The sequence below is a fragment of the Cryptotermes secundus genome, unplaced genomic scaffold, assembly GCF_002891405.2.
Source record: "Cryptotermes secundus unplaced genomic scaffold, Csec_1.0 scaffold816, whole genome shotgun sequence".
Taxonomy (NCBI): domain Eukaryota; kingdom Metazoa; phylum Arthropoda; class Insecta; order Blattodea; family Kalotermitidae; genus Cryptotermes; species Cryptotermes secundus.
The window spans coordinates 3,833,202-3,847,911 of NW_019724601.1; the positions used below are offsets into that span (position 1 = coordinate 3,833,202).

The following is a 14,710-nucleotide window of genomic DNA, read 5'->3' on the forward strand; positions in this document are numbered from 1 at the left end:
GTATTGAACCAGTGTTGTCGAAAATTTAATTTGCATGCTCATTCTTAATGGATACGCCCAATATCAAACTTAGTTGACACCAGTAACGTTTGAGATGGAACATCCAGGCTTATTTATGGGCATTCATTTTATGATTTTTATGCAAAGAACTCATAATAGAAATGGAACTATGTGTGTCCCCTTCATAGATAATAGAAATAAAAACATGGTGAGGTAAGTGACTGGCACTTTGTTTTGTATTTGAATAGTTCCTCACCCTTAAAGCCAGTTATACCCCCCCCCCCCNCTTATACTTGTATGCTAGTCAAAAGTAGTTAACGGTGGTTGTAACTGTGATGTTTGTTACAGGTGCTACGAGATGCATTCTTGGAAAACCAGACAGAGGCAGATTTCAAGACAGTTTGCCTACCTAAAGTAACAGGAACAAAGAATTTGGACATGCTCTCACGGAAACTCTGCCCTGAGCTAGACTACTTTGTTGCCTTCTCAAGTGTGTCCTGTGGTCGCGGTAACGCAGGCCAGACAAACTATGGGTTGGCTAACTCTGCCATGGAGCGTATCTGTGAGGATCGGCAAGCATCAGGGCTGCCTGGTGTTGCAATCCAATGGGGAGCCATTGGAGATGTGGGTCTTGTTGTGGAAACAATGGGTGATAATGAAACGGTGGTGGGAGGAACCCTGCCTCAACGTATGAACTCTTGCCTTGCTACAATGGACAGCTTCCTGCAGCAACCCCATCCTGTACTTGCCTCTATGGTTCTTGCCGAGAAGAGAAGAGGTGGTGACACGGGTTCACAGGTTGGACTTCTGAATGCTGTTGGAAACATCTTAGGTTAGTGGTTCAGAAATTACAACGCTGGCAGTTGTTTTATTCATATCACTGCTGATCAGATGTTGATAAAACTTTCTTGAAGCTCACCAAGAAATGTAGTTCTAAATAAATTACTCGCATATTGCGAGTATACAGGGACTTCTGTGTTTAGGGTTCCTACAGATTGCTTAGTTTGAAGTTGTGATTAAAGTAACCTCTTCCTGCTCCTCTCACAGTACCTTTTGCTCTCAGTTTTTCCAAATCAGTTTACAGTGTCATCCAGAAATTAATTTCTGCTGATTAGTCTGGCTCAGAACCCTGCATTATGCCATGTAAATTAATGTTTTACTGAAATTGAGGAAGGAAGTCCAATGAATTGCCTCACTCTACATTTTACTCACTCTTGCTTTCCTCTCCAGTGTATTTCCATATATACTCTATAGAAGTAGTGGTAACCATGTGATAACCTTTGTTAGCAACAAAAGCTTTGGGCTAGTTCACACAGGGCAGAGGGGTGCTAGAGAGAAATACGGCAGCAGGTAGTAAAGTGAATACCTTGAGTGACTTTATCCCCACCATCCCATGGGATTTTATTCTGGGTCTTAGTAGAGAGATGCACTAAATAAATTAAAACATCTGAAATATTCTGTTGTATGAGTGATATAATAATATGTCTTTAATATTTGTTATACTACAAATTGTGCACTTAACACATGCTAATCATTTAATAGAAATGTTTAATACAAAGGCTATTAGTAAGAAGAATAAATTCTTTTATGTTAGGTATAAAGGATGTCAGTGCATTGAATGCACAGTCAACGTTGGCAGATCTGGGAATGGACTCTCTGATGGGTGCTGAAATCAGACAGACACTGGAAAGGAACTATGATTTAGTGCTCAGTGCGCAGGAAATCCGCACTCTCACATTTGCCCGTCTCGCAGAACTTAGTTCAGGAAGTGGTGAAGCCCCAGCAACAGGGTCTCCTGCTGTCAGTAATGTTCCTCCTGAACCTATCACAAATGGACAAATGAAGGATGGCTTGGAAACACAGGATGTTTCACAGGTGAGACACATCACGATTGTGATGACAGTGTTGAGTAAAATAACTTACGTAATGTTTTGAAATGTTGTCACTACCTGACAGTCTATTTAAAATATCTTATGTAGATGGAAGCACTGTTTCAAACCCTGGTGTTTTTAGAAACAGAATATATGTTTACCGTACAATAGTGAATTCTAATACGCCTTCACCAGCTGTTTATGAAAACTGAGAATGATGGTGGTCATCTTAATAGTTTCTTGACTCAGCAGTCTGCTTGGAAAAGAAGGCTTCAAGTGATTAAGGTTCATGGGTTGTACAGTGTTGAATGATAATACAATTGTGAGTGATAAAATGAATTAGTAAGTATTTGTTGGCATATTTTAAAGTACTCTTCCAGTGTTTGCCTAGACAGACTGGGGAAATCAGGAAATTTTTGTTCAAAATAGTTGGTGTCTTGGGCCCAAATTTAAAAGTCTGGACCCCTCAGATATGATTCAGGAATGATTCACCATAATGTTCGCATTTGGTTTGTAGCTCATAACTTTGCATTGTTCGTGGTTGCAGGTGCAGTTTGAGAATGTCACAGAAGTGATGCCTTCTGAAGTGCTGGTACAGCTTCCATCTCGAGTCACGAAGGGCACCAAGCCGTTGTTTGTTGTACATCCCATCGAAGGTGTAATAACAGCACTGAAAACAGTGGCTGCAGAACTGCCCTTCCCAGTCTGGGGACTTCAGTGCACACCAGATGCTCCACTGTCAACTATCCAAGATCTCGCCTCATTTTATGTTAAGGTAATTTATATTTAATTTTGTTACATTGTTGAGTAGCGACACTGCTGTGATGGCTTGGAGTGCTAACATTTCAGAAAATCTTGATGTATCCCTTATCTTTGATGATGGATACATAACTATTTCAGCATTGTATTATTACCCAAGGTCAGCTATAATCCACTGCGAAAGTCAGAAGAAATATTATTTGTATTTAAGTTAATAGTGTAAAAGCATATGCAATTGTATGATTTGATTCTTTTCATGTTTTTAAGTGAGATTTATGCCCATACACTTAGCATATACTTACATCATTATTCCATCAGAGTTGCTTCACCCTTCCAACTTCTCACTCAATTCTGTTTCACTACATAATTCAAACACCGTTTGTCATTATGAGTAATATATGCCTGAAGTATTGGAGTGAAAACACGGTATTTCTTCTTAAATTCATTTTCTACAAACAGTGGTACATGAATTGCACAAGTAAATACGGTAATTCTGAAGAAATACACCCAATTCTCGTTCTTATCTTGCTCTGGCCTTGACATTATTATGCACCTCACTGAATTGTGGTGCTTTCTGTGTAGGTAGCTATACAGTCAGTAGTTTCCCATATTTAACTTCATCAATATCAAATTAAATATTTATCAAATTCAAAACTTGAGGTTTATGTAAATAACTCACTCATAGAGCTGAGCCCTTCTTAAGAAGCTGCCAATTGTGCAGCTACCCATTCCCAGCATTTTACGGGACCCGCAGGGTTTATTACTGTGTTCACAAGATCCCTCCACTGGTCCCTATCCTGATCCAGATCAGTGCAATCCATACCATCCCCTCCTCTCTCTCTAAGATCCATTTTAATATTGTCCACCCACCTGAGTCGTCCTTCTGGCTTACCCACCAATATCCTATATCCATTCCTACTCTCCCACATTCATGCCACATGCCCTGTCCATCTCATCCTCCCTAACTTGATCGTTCTAATTATACTAGGACAAGCATACAAATTATGAAGCTCCTCATATACGTTTTATGTACCCCTTTGAGGTTTTATGTAAAGGGGTACAAATAAGAATTTAAGATATTGTTCCTTTGTCACATATGAGCTGAGCTAAGCTAAGCATATGATTTCATCATTACTTGTGCAGCACATCAGAAAGATGCAACCAACTGGCCCATACACACTGTGTGGATATTCGTTTGGGGCTTGCGTGGCATTTGAAATGGGTCTACAGCTTGAGAAATTAAGTGAAAGGGTGCAATTGGTGCTGCTGGATGGATCACATTCGTATGTGGCAGCACATACTGGCAACTACAGGGCTCGACATAGTCCCAAGCAGAGCAGGCAAGATGATGAGTCTGATGCTCTCACATACTTTATCACTCTCTTCAGAGATGTTGACTATCAAAAGGTAAACTGTAGCCAGTGATTACTTGTATTAGTACTGTATATGTACTGACTATATAGTATGCATAAAGAAATGCAGAAAATATTGAAGTAGTGACAATTTAAGAAATAAGTAGCAGCACCTGCCAAGTTAAGGCCCAAAATACAGCCAAAAAAGATCTCATTGCTGTTACTACACATTGTGAACTGTTTTCAAATCTATGTAAAATCCCTTTTAAACTCAGAATATCACAATTTACAAGAACTGAAACTCTTGCTGCATATCACTTCAATATCCATCTTCTTGTTGGTAAACCAGTCTCTCTTCCATAAGGTCTATTCTTCGATGCTTGTTTAACTATATTACTAACTGGCTGGTGTTCTGAATGCTTTTTCTAATTGGTTAAATTATGTTTTATTTAAACAAATTTGCTAAGTTCTTTCGTGGTGTCATAGAAACTTCATTTTAACTGCATGTATTGTTTGTCAATGCCCAAAGACATGTCAAAAACACAGTATAATTTATTCTGGCCACAGACTTAAGTACATCTCCATAGTTAAGCTCATTTCTCTAAGCCTGCCATCTTTTATGTGTAACCTTTTAAATCTTTTGCACCTTTAAGTTCTTTCGTAGTTTCAGATATTGTTGTTTAATCTATCCGAGGATTTTTTAATGCTTTGTCTTAAGTCAGTTTCCTTGTTACTAGTACCTGTAATGTTTCATGCTGCTCTTATTAGTGATTTTGAGATTTGAAACCATTGTACCTTATCCTTGGCCTCTATGTTAAGTACTTCTGTATATAGTAACCTAGATTTGTGGTAGAAAGTTTTCACATGTGAATATTTGATACTGACTGTTTTGTTTGAGGGACCTCAGTGGGCTAGGGTATGCTACTCAGATTTGGTTCCACTGATTTCAGGTGTGAGACCAGACATGACTGAATCTGTTCTTTGGATTTTCTTACCTTTGTCAGAGATAAAACTTCACAGATGAAAAGTACTAGCTAGATGAGAATGTACTAATCTCCACTGGTTCCAGAGCCCATATCAAGCTTTACATTTCCCCTGCCCACCATCACTCATAATTTTTGTGTCATTGGGAGTGCCCACTCCTTTACTGAGATCTGAGAGGTTGTACAGATCATAATGGGTCATTAGCCACCAGGTGACTTTCGTTTTGTGGTTAGGGGTGACTTCTTTATTCAGTCTGGTCAAGTTGTGCACCTGAGATGAAGCCTCAACTATGAACCATGCTTCTATTAGCATTCTGGTTGTTTGGACCTATCACAGACCCTACATGTGGCAATGGACAGGTCTGAAGTATTCATTTTATGATGGATGGTGGAGAAAAACTGGAGTGCTTAAAGAAAAACATGCCTCTGTGCCACTTTTATCAAGAATTAAAATCGACTGTGAGAATCTAGAATCTCACCGCCTTAGTTATGGCAGAGTCTTTTTCTTATGTGATGAATGGAATTTACTGTAATTGTTTAACTTATTTTTCTTCTTTTGTGTCTTAAAATTGGTCATCTTGTGCAGACAAAACAGCTGCTTGCAAGTTTGCCTACATGGGAGTCAAGGCTACACAAATGTACAGATATCCTGAAGAATGTAACAGGGTTCCCTGCTGAGCAACTGACGTTAGCTGCTGAATCATTCTTCTTGAAACTGGCTGCAGCTGACCAGTACCAACCTACAGGGCGCTTCTCCGGTACTGTTTCACTTGTCCGAGCAAAGGACAACTTTGTGAATCTTGGAGATGACTATGGTCTATCACAGGTGAGTTTTAAACGGACCAAAAGTACACCTTCAGTTTCCTGGAAAATTTATGTTCTCCTTAAACAAATTAAATCAACATTATATGACCTCTGAAGTTTAAATTGTTCGGTTAATTAACGTAAGACTTAGTCAAACAGTTCTTAGTGCTATGGAATGTGAAGGTTCATGGTCTCCCGTAAACCTCTTTCCTGCCCATATTCAGTCTCATTGATCATCAGAGCTTATAGCTTTTTATTGTATTTAGACATTGTCTTACCGCAAATGTATACCTATTTATTATTTCCTGACCAGTCTGTAGAACTAGATCAGTTCTGTTCACATTGCTGCAATAAAAAGGGTAACATTATCCCTGTGCTTAACTAACTAAGCACCGTGCAATATGGGTGAGTGAACGTATAGCTTCACCACTCTTAACCTCAACACTAGAGGGGGGTGAGTGGTCAGTTTCGTGCATCTGCTCCTTTACTCTTGTGGATAGAGCCCCCATAGCGATTGGACAGGAGGCTGAGTGAGCCCTAGACCCAATTTGAACTCGTGGAGAAGAGAAAAATCTGTTGTGCATATCAGAAATCTAATCCAGTTTTTCCAGCCCATAGCTCGTAGCTATACCATCTGAGCGGTTCTGGCTGTCACATGTTGCATTTCAGTAGTTAATGTCCTGGATTTTGGGGGTCTACAGTAAAAGTTGTTGGGGTCTTCATTTTGTTAAATATCAGGTTAACGTAACATTCACCTGTATGAAACCGAGGTCAGACTCTTGAAAATTTTCTAAAAACAGATGTCATTGAAAAAAATGGCATGTGATAACAAAATCAAGGTCTTGTGAAAAATATTTACAGTAGAACTCTGTTATATCGTCATCAAAGGGACCTAAAAATAGTGTCGTTATAAACGAATGTCGTAACCGAAATGGGCACTTCCACAGTAGCCTTATGTTAGTCAGGTAAAAATCTACCAAAAACTGAGTTAAAATGTTGCATTTTTTAGTGAAATACATAGTTAAGTACAGACTAACATAACATTAACGTGGAATTAATATGGATTTTCCATATCGTTTGTACTGTAGAATTCACCAAACCAAATTCGCGGCATACATCAGCTTTTTTCCTTCCATTTTCTATTTCACGAATCACTTTAACTTTCTCTTCAATGCTTAAAACTTTCCTTTTCATTGCCATGTTTTCGCTACTGCACTTCTCTGGGTTTAGGCAGGAACACTATAGGGTAAGTAGACAATGTGAGGTCCTGTTAGACGAGATTCTAGGAAAGGAATGCAGTTAACAACCTGCCGCGTCCTCTTGCACTATTCACGCAGTCCCACCCCACACCCTTGTTTTCGCATAAAACCCACGCTCCTCTTGCAGCCCGCGGTCTTATTCTTCCAGGACAGTCACGTCAGCAAGTAGAGANGTTTTTATTATGGTTTTTGATTATACTGAAAAGTACAGATTCCCAGCAATATGATCAGAATGTGTAGCTCAGATTTATATCTTGAAGTTAATGAACATAAGACATGAAAACTGTAAAGGTTAGACTGTTACTGGTTTTAGGTCTTTAAAATGACATGTTGCTAAGTTCTGTTCTGTTTGATGTAGGTGTGCAAGAAGAAGGTGAATGTCCATGAACTCAGTGGAGATCATAGGCAGATCCTGGTTGGAGACAGTGCCAAGAGGGTCGCTGATATCCTCAGTCATATAAACTTGTAGAAGTTCCTTATCAGACGGTTGATGGTTACAGGAAACTACTGGCAGATATCCCAGAAGCTTCTTATCACCTCAAGTGCAGATGCTTTATGTAAATTTGACTCATTCCTCTTACTTGTATATTTATTATTGTAGTCATCTTTGGCATGTTAGCATGGTTATTTGTGTACAGAGTGTACATTATTAGCCGTGTTAAATGCTGAAGTATTAGCACGTATAGATATATTATCCAGTGAATTCCATAGGCATCAATTGCTATCATGGCATCAAAACGACATTCCAATGCAAGACTCCAATACAGACTAAAGCAACCAAAGATAGAACTTGAATATTTCAGTTCTAGGCCAGAGAGAATAACAGATTTATTCAACTGTGATGTCTTTATTCCTTCACATGACTAATTGGAAATGATTTTGTAAGGTTTTCATGTAGTTTTCTTTGGCAGATTTTTACATTCTGACAGGCGTTGTTAATATTGAGTACTTCACAACTGTAGTCTTCCTTTTCTTGTGAAACTTGGTTGGAAACGAAGAAGAGCACTGTGCAACAGTGTGGAGTGTGGGGTAGGCATCAGCTTCTTGGCTGGTTCCTGTCGGTTCACATAGTTCAGAACCAAACACACACAAGTGCTGCCAGGCAACCTTGGAAATCAGGCAAAGGCTAATCTAGCTTTTCATCTTAATTGTCTCATCGATGTCATACACTGTATAATTCTCCTACATTGTTTATGTACCACCTGTTCAGCATTTTTTAATCCACTCATTTTTATATGTTTTAATTATTATAACTACTGAACTACCCAGGGCAGAATGTCGTGCATCATGGCCATGTAAGGACCTTAGAGCCTTGCCTGAATGATACGCTGTGCCCCTTACTATGATTTGCTTCTGTATTTCCCTGTGAATGTCAAGGTTCATAAGAAGAGGTAATATGGACTGGGAAGTATAGTAACATTCGCCTCTTATTTGATTTTAATCTTGAAGCTGTCATTGTGTGGATCCTTGTTAACATTGCAACAAGCTGGTGGTACTGGTAGAATTAAAACTACTAGCATATAGTAGGCATTCTTAATGCAATGCCTGTGTTCTTGTTACATTCAGCAATTCATTGTGTTGTTGCACATGACACCATTTCGTTTATTTGTACAATGCATCAAATAAATTGGTAATAAAAATGTTTTTGAAGAAGTGCATTTTGTTCAATTTGGCTTAAATTATTTACACGTTATGTAAATAAATAGGAATTTCAGTAAATTTATTATTACTTAAATTTGTTGGATTGTACAACTGTTAAGTTCACGTAGTCCTGTTATTTATAATTTGATAAGTTAAGCTTTGTTCTTGCATATTCCATTATGCATATGTTTGTGTGTGTGTGTGTGTATGTATGTATGAAATTATCAGTATTTTTATGTGTGTGATGGAACAAGTGGGCATATATATGTTTAGATATATCTTTAGGCATGTAAATTTGTCTAGATGTCATGCGTATGAAACATTGTCTCATTCAACTTTTCATAGACTTCGTATGGTCAGTGCACGGTAAAATGTTTCTTCATTTTCTTCTGTATTCTCATTTGCTACTAATTATTTTTTTTGCAAAGTCATTTATGCTCCTGTGTTCAGATTGAGAGAACTGAACCGGCACATCTTACTTTTATCGTACTTTTACATCCAAGTAAAATCAAATCATCAGATAAATCAAAGAATTTTGTAAGGTATCCAGTTCATTTTTGATACATATTTTTTTAAATCTAATGGAAGGCAGTATTTATTGTATTCACATAAAAATGGCTTAATTAAAGTAATTCTATTGAAAATAGTGAAATTGGCCTTACCAGACTACATTGTGTTATGTTTTGAAAAATAAGCATTTTAAGAAAGAAGCATTCATGTGAAGTGTAGAATTTACTTTCAGCTACTAACACTGGTGTTTTTGGTAATTTGTGATCTAGATATATAACTTAAAGAGAAATGTACCAATAATTTCAAAACAGGAGTGATATTTGTTCATGTGATTAGTCTACAGTAATACATACATGTGCCTGGTGTTTTGGGTTTTCCTTCACTTCAGTCATGTTTCTTACAAGAAAGGCATATCATATAGTGTAATTTATTTTGATTTGTGTTGTAAATATCTCTTTGAAATTTGCAGTAGCATGTGATCTAGTACAAAATATACATATGTTTAGGGGTTTTGTTTATATATGACAAGTGATTAAAAAGCATTTCCTGGTATGACTTACATATAGATTACTGCAAAATGTTAAAAATTATAGAACAGTCTGTCTCATGTGATATTACAAGAATGAATGTGATAATTAAATGTACATATTGTTTCTGTTAATACTTTTGTGGTGTTTACAAATAAACGAAGAATAAGCAAACCAACAAAGAAAGAAACCAGAAACCTCAATATATATGAAGATTGCTATCTTTTAGGATCTGATGCCATATATTCCAAAATATAATTTTGATATTCTTCCAAAACAGCGGTGGCCTACTGGACTATGTGATGCCACACCCCAGAAGACAGCACTTCTCACAACCATTGCCATGAGAACCTCAAACTCAATGATATTGTGGGAACATCCCACATACTAACACGAGGTTTTGCCGGTCTAACAGACAGCACTCAACTCCTAGTCAGTATCACATTGCTGCCAATGCACGCATTTATACAGCACTCGCTGTCCAGCCCACCTTTACGTCATAGCGCGTGCTAGCCAATCAGCACTCAGAGTCGCAACTGCAAGTTTAAGCTCCGCCCAGCAAGCTTGGTGTAAAAGGTGGAGCCCAAAGCTCGCAATCATCAGTGATCACATTCAGTCATCAGAGTCATCAGCTCTTCCTTGCGCCAAAGACAGCTGCCGCAACTCTCCAGCAACTACTCTCTGCTACCAGACAGCTAACGTAGCTGCCACAACTCTCCAACAACCTCACTCTGTGACCAGGCAGCTAACTTAGTTGCCACAACTCTCCAGCAACAGCACCGTATGCAGCTGTTCCTACAGGCGCACGCAGCACCACATTACCAGCTGGACAAACCAGCTGAATTGCCATAAAGACTTGGTTTACTACAAAGGAGCAAATTCTACCAGTGCACTCACGGTGGAACGAACTGCCCTATTTAGGGCCAGCCAACTTTAGACATTCCACATAGCTTCACAGCTGTTCGGTAAATTCAATTTATACAATTTAATATATACAATTGTTACAGATTTACGTGGTTGTCTTTTAGAATATCGACAGTCCCACAATATAATTTACACTTTGTATCATCTTATTATAGGTTTATATTTGCAAGTCCACAGGAACAAATGAGAAGATGCAGAACTGCGCATAATCTAAGGGCTGCAGGGGCAATAACTGCTGTTTTATACCACATTTAACATGTAAATGCCATACATTAAACATTAATGTCAGTTATCACCCCTCACATAGTATACAGATATGTTTTTGTTATGTTTTGTTATGTTAGAAAAGGATAACCATAATAACTAGAGCAAATTTTAGTATCTTACATTATTGGGTGAAGACATGCCATGAAGAAAATCACAGGGTTTGTTAGCTGCTGGGTAAGTAGTTCCAGAAGTAGGCACAAAAATTGAACTGAGCCATATGTCCATTGTTACATCAGGATAAAATCATAAGGATTGTATAATAAATTGTTTGAAAATATAGCAAAATCCAAATATATGGAACTAGAGTTTTTTCTTGAATTGAATTGAATTGAATTTATTTACATTCTATAAATCCTAAGTAGGTTAGTACCTTTGGATACAGAACAAGTCAAAAGGTTACATACATAAGTACAGGCAATTTTATCTTAAAAATTAATATAACTTAATTTTACATCATTCTCTATTTACATTGAAGTATTCATCTAAAGAGTAGAAGGAATGAGCATGTAGATAATTCTTTAACTCTGATTTAAACCTTTTAGGATCATTGCCCAAGTTTTTAATACTTTGTGGCAGATTGTTGAACACTTTTATGCCAGTAAAGTAGACTCCTTTTTGATATACTGATAAAGTTGATGAGGGTAGGTGGAAGTTATATTTTTGTCTAGTATTCATGTTATAGACATCAGAATTTAATTTGAATTTATCTTTGTTGTAAACAACAAATAAGAGAAGCGATAATATGTATTGCGATTGAAGAGGTAGAATTTTTAATTTCTTAAATAATTCTCTACATGGTTACATGTCATAAAATCCTTTTTGTTTTTGCAATTTGAAACTCTACAAATGTTGAACAAATGCCAGAACAAACATGCTAGTGACACTTTTTAAGGACAGAATTAGACGAGACAAATATTTGTAGCATATATGTTGTTCATTGACGTTTTTGAAATTGTCATGAAAGAAACAAAGTTTAACATTTAATGAAGTAGCAGTTGTATACTTCAAAGAAAGCCACAGACGCTAGTAAGGAAAATGGTCTAGAAGTGTAACACAGAGAAAACTAGTATCTGTTGCTGTCTCATCACCAGAACATGGCAAAATCGTGGCATAAAGACAGCTAACAGATCCTTTGAAAATGTGATACAGTTCAAAAGTTGGGAATCACAGTAACAAATCCAAATTTAGTTCATGAAGAGATTGAGAGGGCCTTTTGACTTCTCATCTACTGTCTAGAGACATAAAAATTAGAAAATAAAAAACTGCAATTTTGTCTTTTGTTCTGTATGGGTGTGAACTTGTTCTCTGACATAAGGGAGGAATATAGACTGGGGGTGTTTTATACAACATGGTGCTGAGGAGAATATTTGGACCGAAGAGAGATGAAGTGACTGGAGGTTGGAGAAAACTACATAATGAGCTTCATAACTTGTACTCTGCGCCAAGTATAATAAGAATGTTCAAGTCAGTACATGTAGCAAGAATGGGGGAGAAGATGAATGCATATAGGAAGGTGAAAATGTAAATGGTGAATAATTTTAAAATGGAGTTGTATGGACTGGATTGATCTGGCTCAGGATACTGACAAGTGGAGGGCTCAAGTTAACGCAGTAATAAACCTTCTGGTTCCATAAAATGTAGGAAAGTTCTTGAGCAGCTGCACACACTGTGGCTTATTAAGGTATCAGTACCATGAAGTTAGTTGGTTTTAGTGACTGGCAGCATGTTCAGTCATACTTGTATCTTAATTAAATACATGAACATGCAGATTCATAAATTTAGGTGGGAAGAGGCATTTATCATCAGTGGAGACGGGTAATCCTGGCAGGTGTATGGGACACTTCTTCATTATTGTAATGTACATGTAGCATTCTTTGTGATTACCTCAACCATAAAATGTGGGTAACGTATTTTGGGCATAGAAGTACTTCATTTTCTGTAACCTTTATTCCAATAAATATTTAACTACTTATGCTGAAGTTACATCAGACAGTCATAAGGTCTTTGTTATGCAAAAGAAAATAATAAGAATAATTAGTGGTGGGAGTGGGTCCAACTCGTACATGTAGAGATCTATTCAAAATGCTTGACATACTACCAATCCCATGTGTATATTTTCTCTCATTGATGACATTTGTTGTTAATAATTTGGATAAGTTTCAGACCAACAACTCTGTATACATGATTGGTACAAGAAGGAATGACCGGCTCCATATACCCACAACACATTTATCATCCTGTCAGAGAGGGGTGTATTATTCAGGCGTCAAGCTATTTAACACTCTGCTGTCAAATATCTGTTTTAAAAAATGATAAAAATCAATTTAGGTTTGTTTTACAAAGTGATTTGCAAAGTAACTCATTTTACTCTATTGACAAATTTGTCGAGCGTTCAAGGGGTTCAAAAGTCAATGAATGGTGTGTGTGCTTGTATTATATGTTGTTGAGACTTGCTTGTTGTAATTGTGGCAGTATGTATGATGGCTGTGTTTGTTATGAATTTTGATATGTTATAATTAAACTGTATTGATGATATGGCTGGCCAGTGTATGTGGAATGGCAAGGTGTAAATTTTACAGTTGTTTTTCCACGGCCTAGGTGTGTGGGCAGGTCATGTAGCACGAATGGGGGAGACGAATGTGTATAGGATATTGGTGGGAAAGCCAGAAGGAAAGAGACCACAGGGAAGACCAAGGCATAGGTGGGTGGACAATATTAGAATGGATCTTAGAGGGATGGGATGGTATGGATTGAATAGATCTGGCTCAGGATAGAGACCAGTGGAAAGCTCTTGTGAACACAGTAATGAACCTTCGGGTTCCATAAAATGCTGGGAAACTCTTAAGTAGCTGCAGAATTGGTGGCTCCTCCAGAAGGGCTCAGCTCCATGAGTAAATAATTAAGGTGTTTTGTCTTGACAACTTGTGCTGTCTGTGTGAGGCCTGATTATATATTTTATTGGACCAAAGACGTATGATGTGTAGTCATCATGAATTTGTAATGTGTGACATGTTTTATATCCAGCCCTATGGGGAGATGATTGGATTGATGAAGTGAAAATAAATGTAAATGTAAACATTGCACTTCCAGGTACATGTGGGTTTTCATGTATTTCCGTATTCCGTATTGAGGGGGTGGGTTTCTCCATGCACTTAGACCGGTAACTGGTTCACTGTGTGTCCCCTTTCAATTTCTACTGTCTCCATACCCTACTGGTACTGGTGCTTACTCTCAGTCCCTTTCTGCCAGTGAGGTTCCAGCCTCTTACTGGCAGTGGTATCTAATAGTTGGTCCCTTTCTGTCAGCGAGGTCATCCCTCCTCTGGCAGGGGTTCCTAGTCCCTTTCTGCCAGCAAGGTTTCTACCCTCTACTTGGCAGTGGTATCTAATACTTTAGTCCTTTCTGTCAGAGATGTCCCCCCTCCTCTTGCTGTGGTACCTGATACTTCCCCCATCTACCGGAGGAATGGGTTTTCATGTGATTGTTGAAATTGTTAAAATGAAAATTGAAATGGCCCCAAAAGAATTTGTGAAATTTTCCAATATATTTCATGAAGTCCATTTAGCATTTCCCAGGTTGCTGAATGAATACGAACAAAAGAAGCTTTCTTGATGTGCGCTCCACAAGAATGAAAATGCCCTAAAGGGAATCTACAAATTTGTGACTTTTTTGTAAATGTACTTTACCCTCGTTGCCCCTAGCGCCAATAGCCCTGTGCTCATTGCAGTTACGTTTCATTCGTATCGCAAACGCCTCGGGATCGCTCGGGAAGCAGCTACCAGGGTTACCAGTTGCTACTATGAAAAGAAATTG

The 14,710-nt window shown here is 37.9% G+C and overlaps 1 protein-coding gene across 2 annotated transcripts in view; it reads left to right on the top strand.

The window, feature by feature from the left end:
• LOC111862485 (fatty acid synthase) overlaps window positions 1–10,885 on the top strand; it is a 123,711-nt gene extending 112,826 nt beyond the window's left edge. For both annotated transcript variants that reach the window (XM_023847951.2, XM_023847949.1), the window contains exons 29-34: window positions 349–832; window positions 1,595–1,875; window positions 2,419–2,646; window positions 3,774–4,037; window positions 5,552–5,791; window positions 7,387–10,885. In XM_023847951.2, the coding sequence (XP_023703719.1) occupies window positions 349–832; window positions 1,595–1,875; window positions 2,419–2,646; window positions 3,774–4,037; window positions 5,552–5,791; window positions 7,387–7,497 (1,608 nt within the window). In that variant the 3' untranslated portion in view covers window positions 7,498–10,885. The remainder of the gene's footprint in view (window positions 1–348; window positions 833–1,594; window positions 1,876–2,418; window positions 2,647–3,773; window positions 4,038–5,551; window positions 5,792–7,386) is intronic.
• Window positions 10,886–14,710: the final 3,825 nt, after the last annotated feature.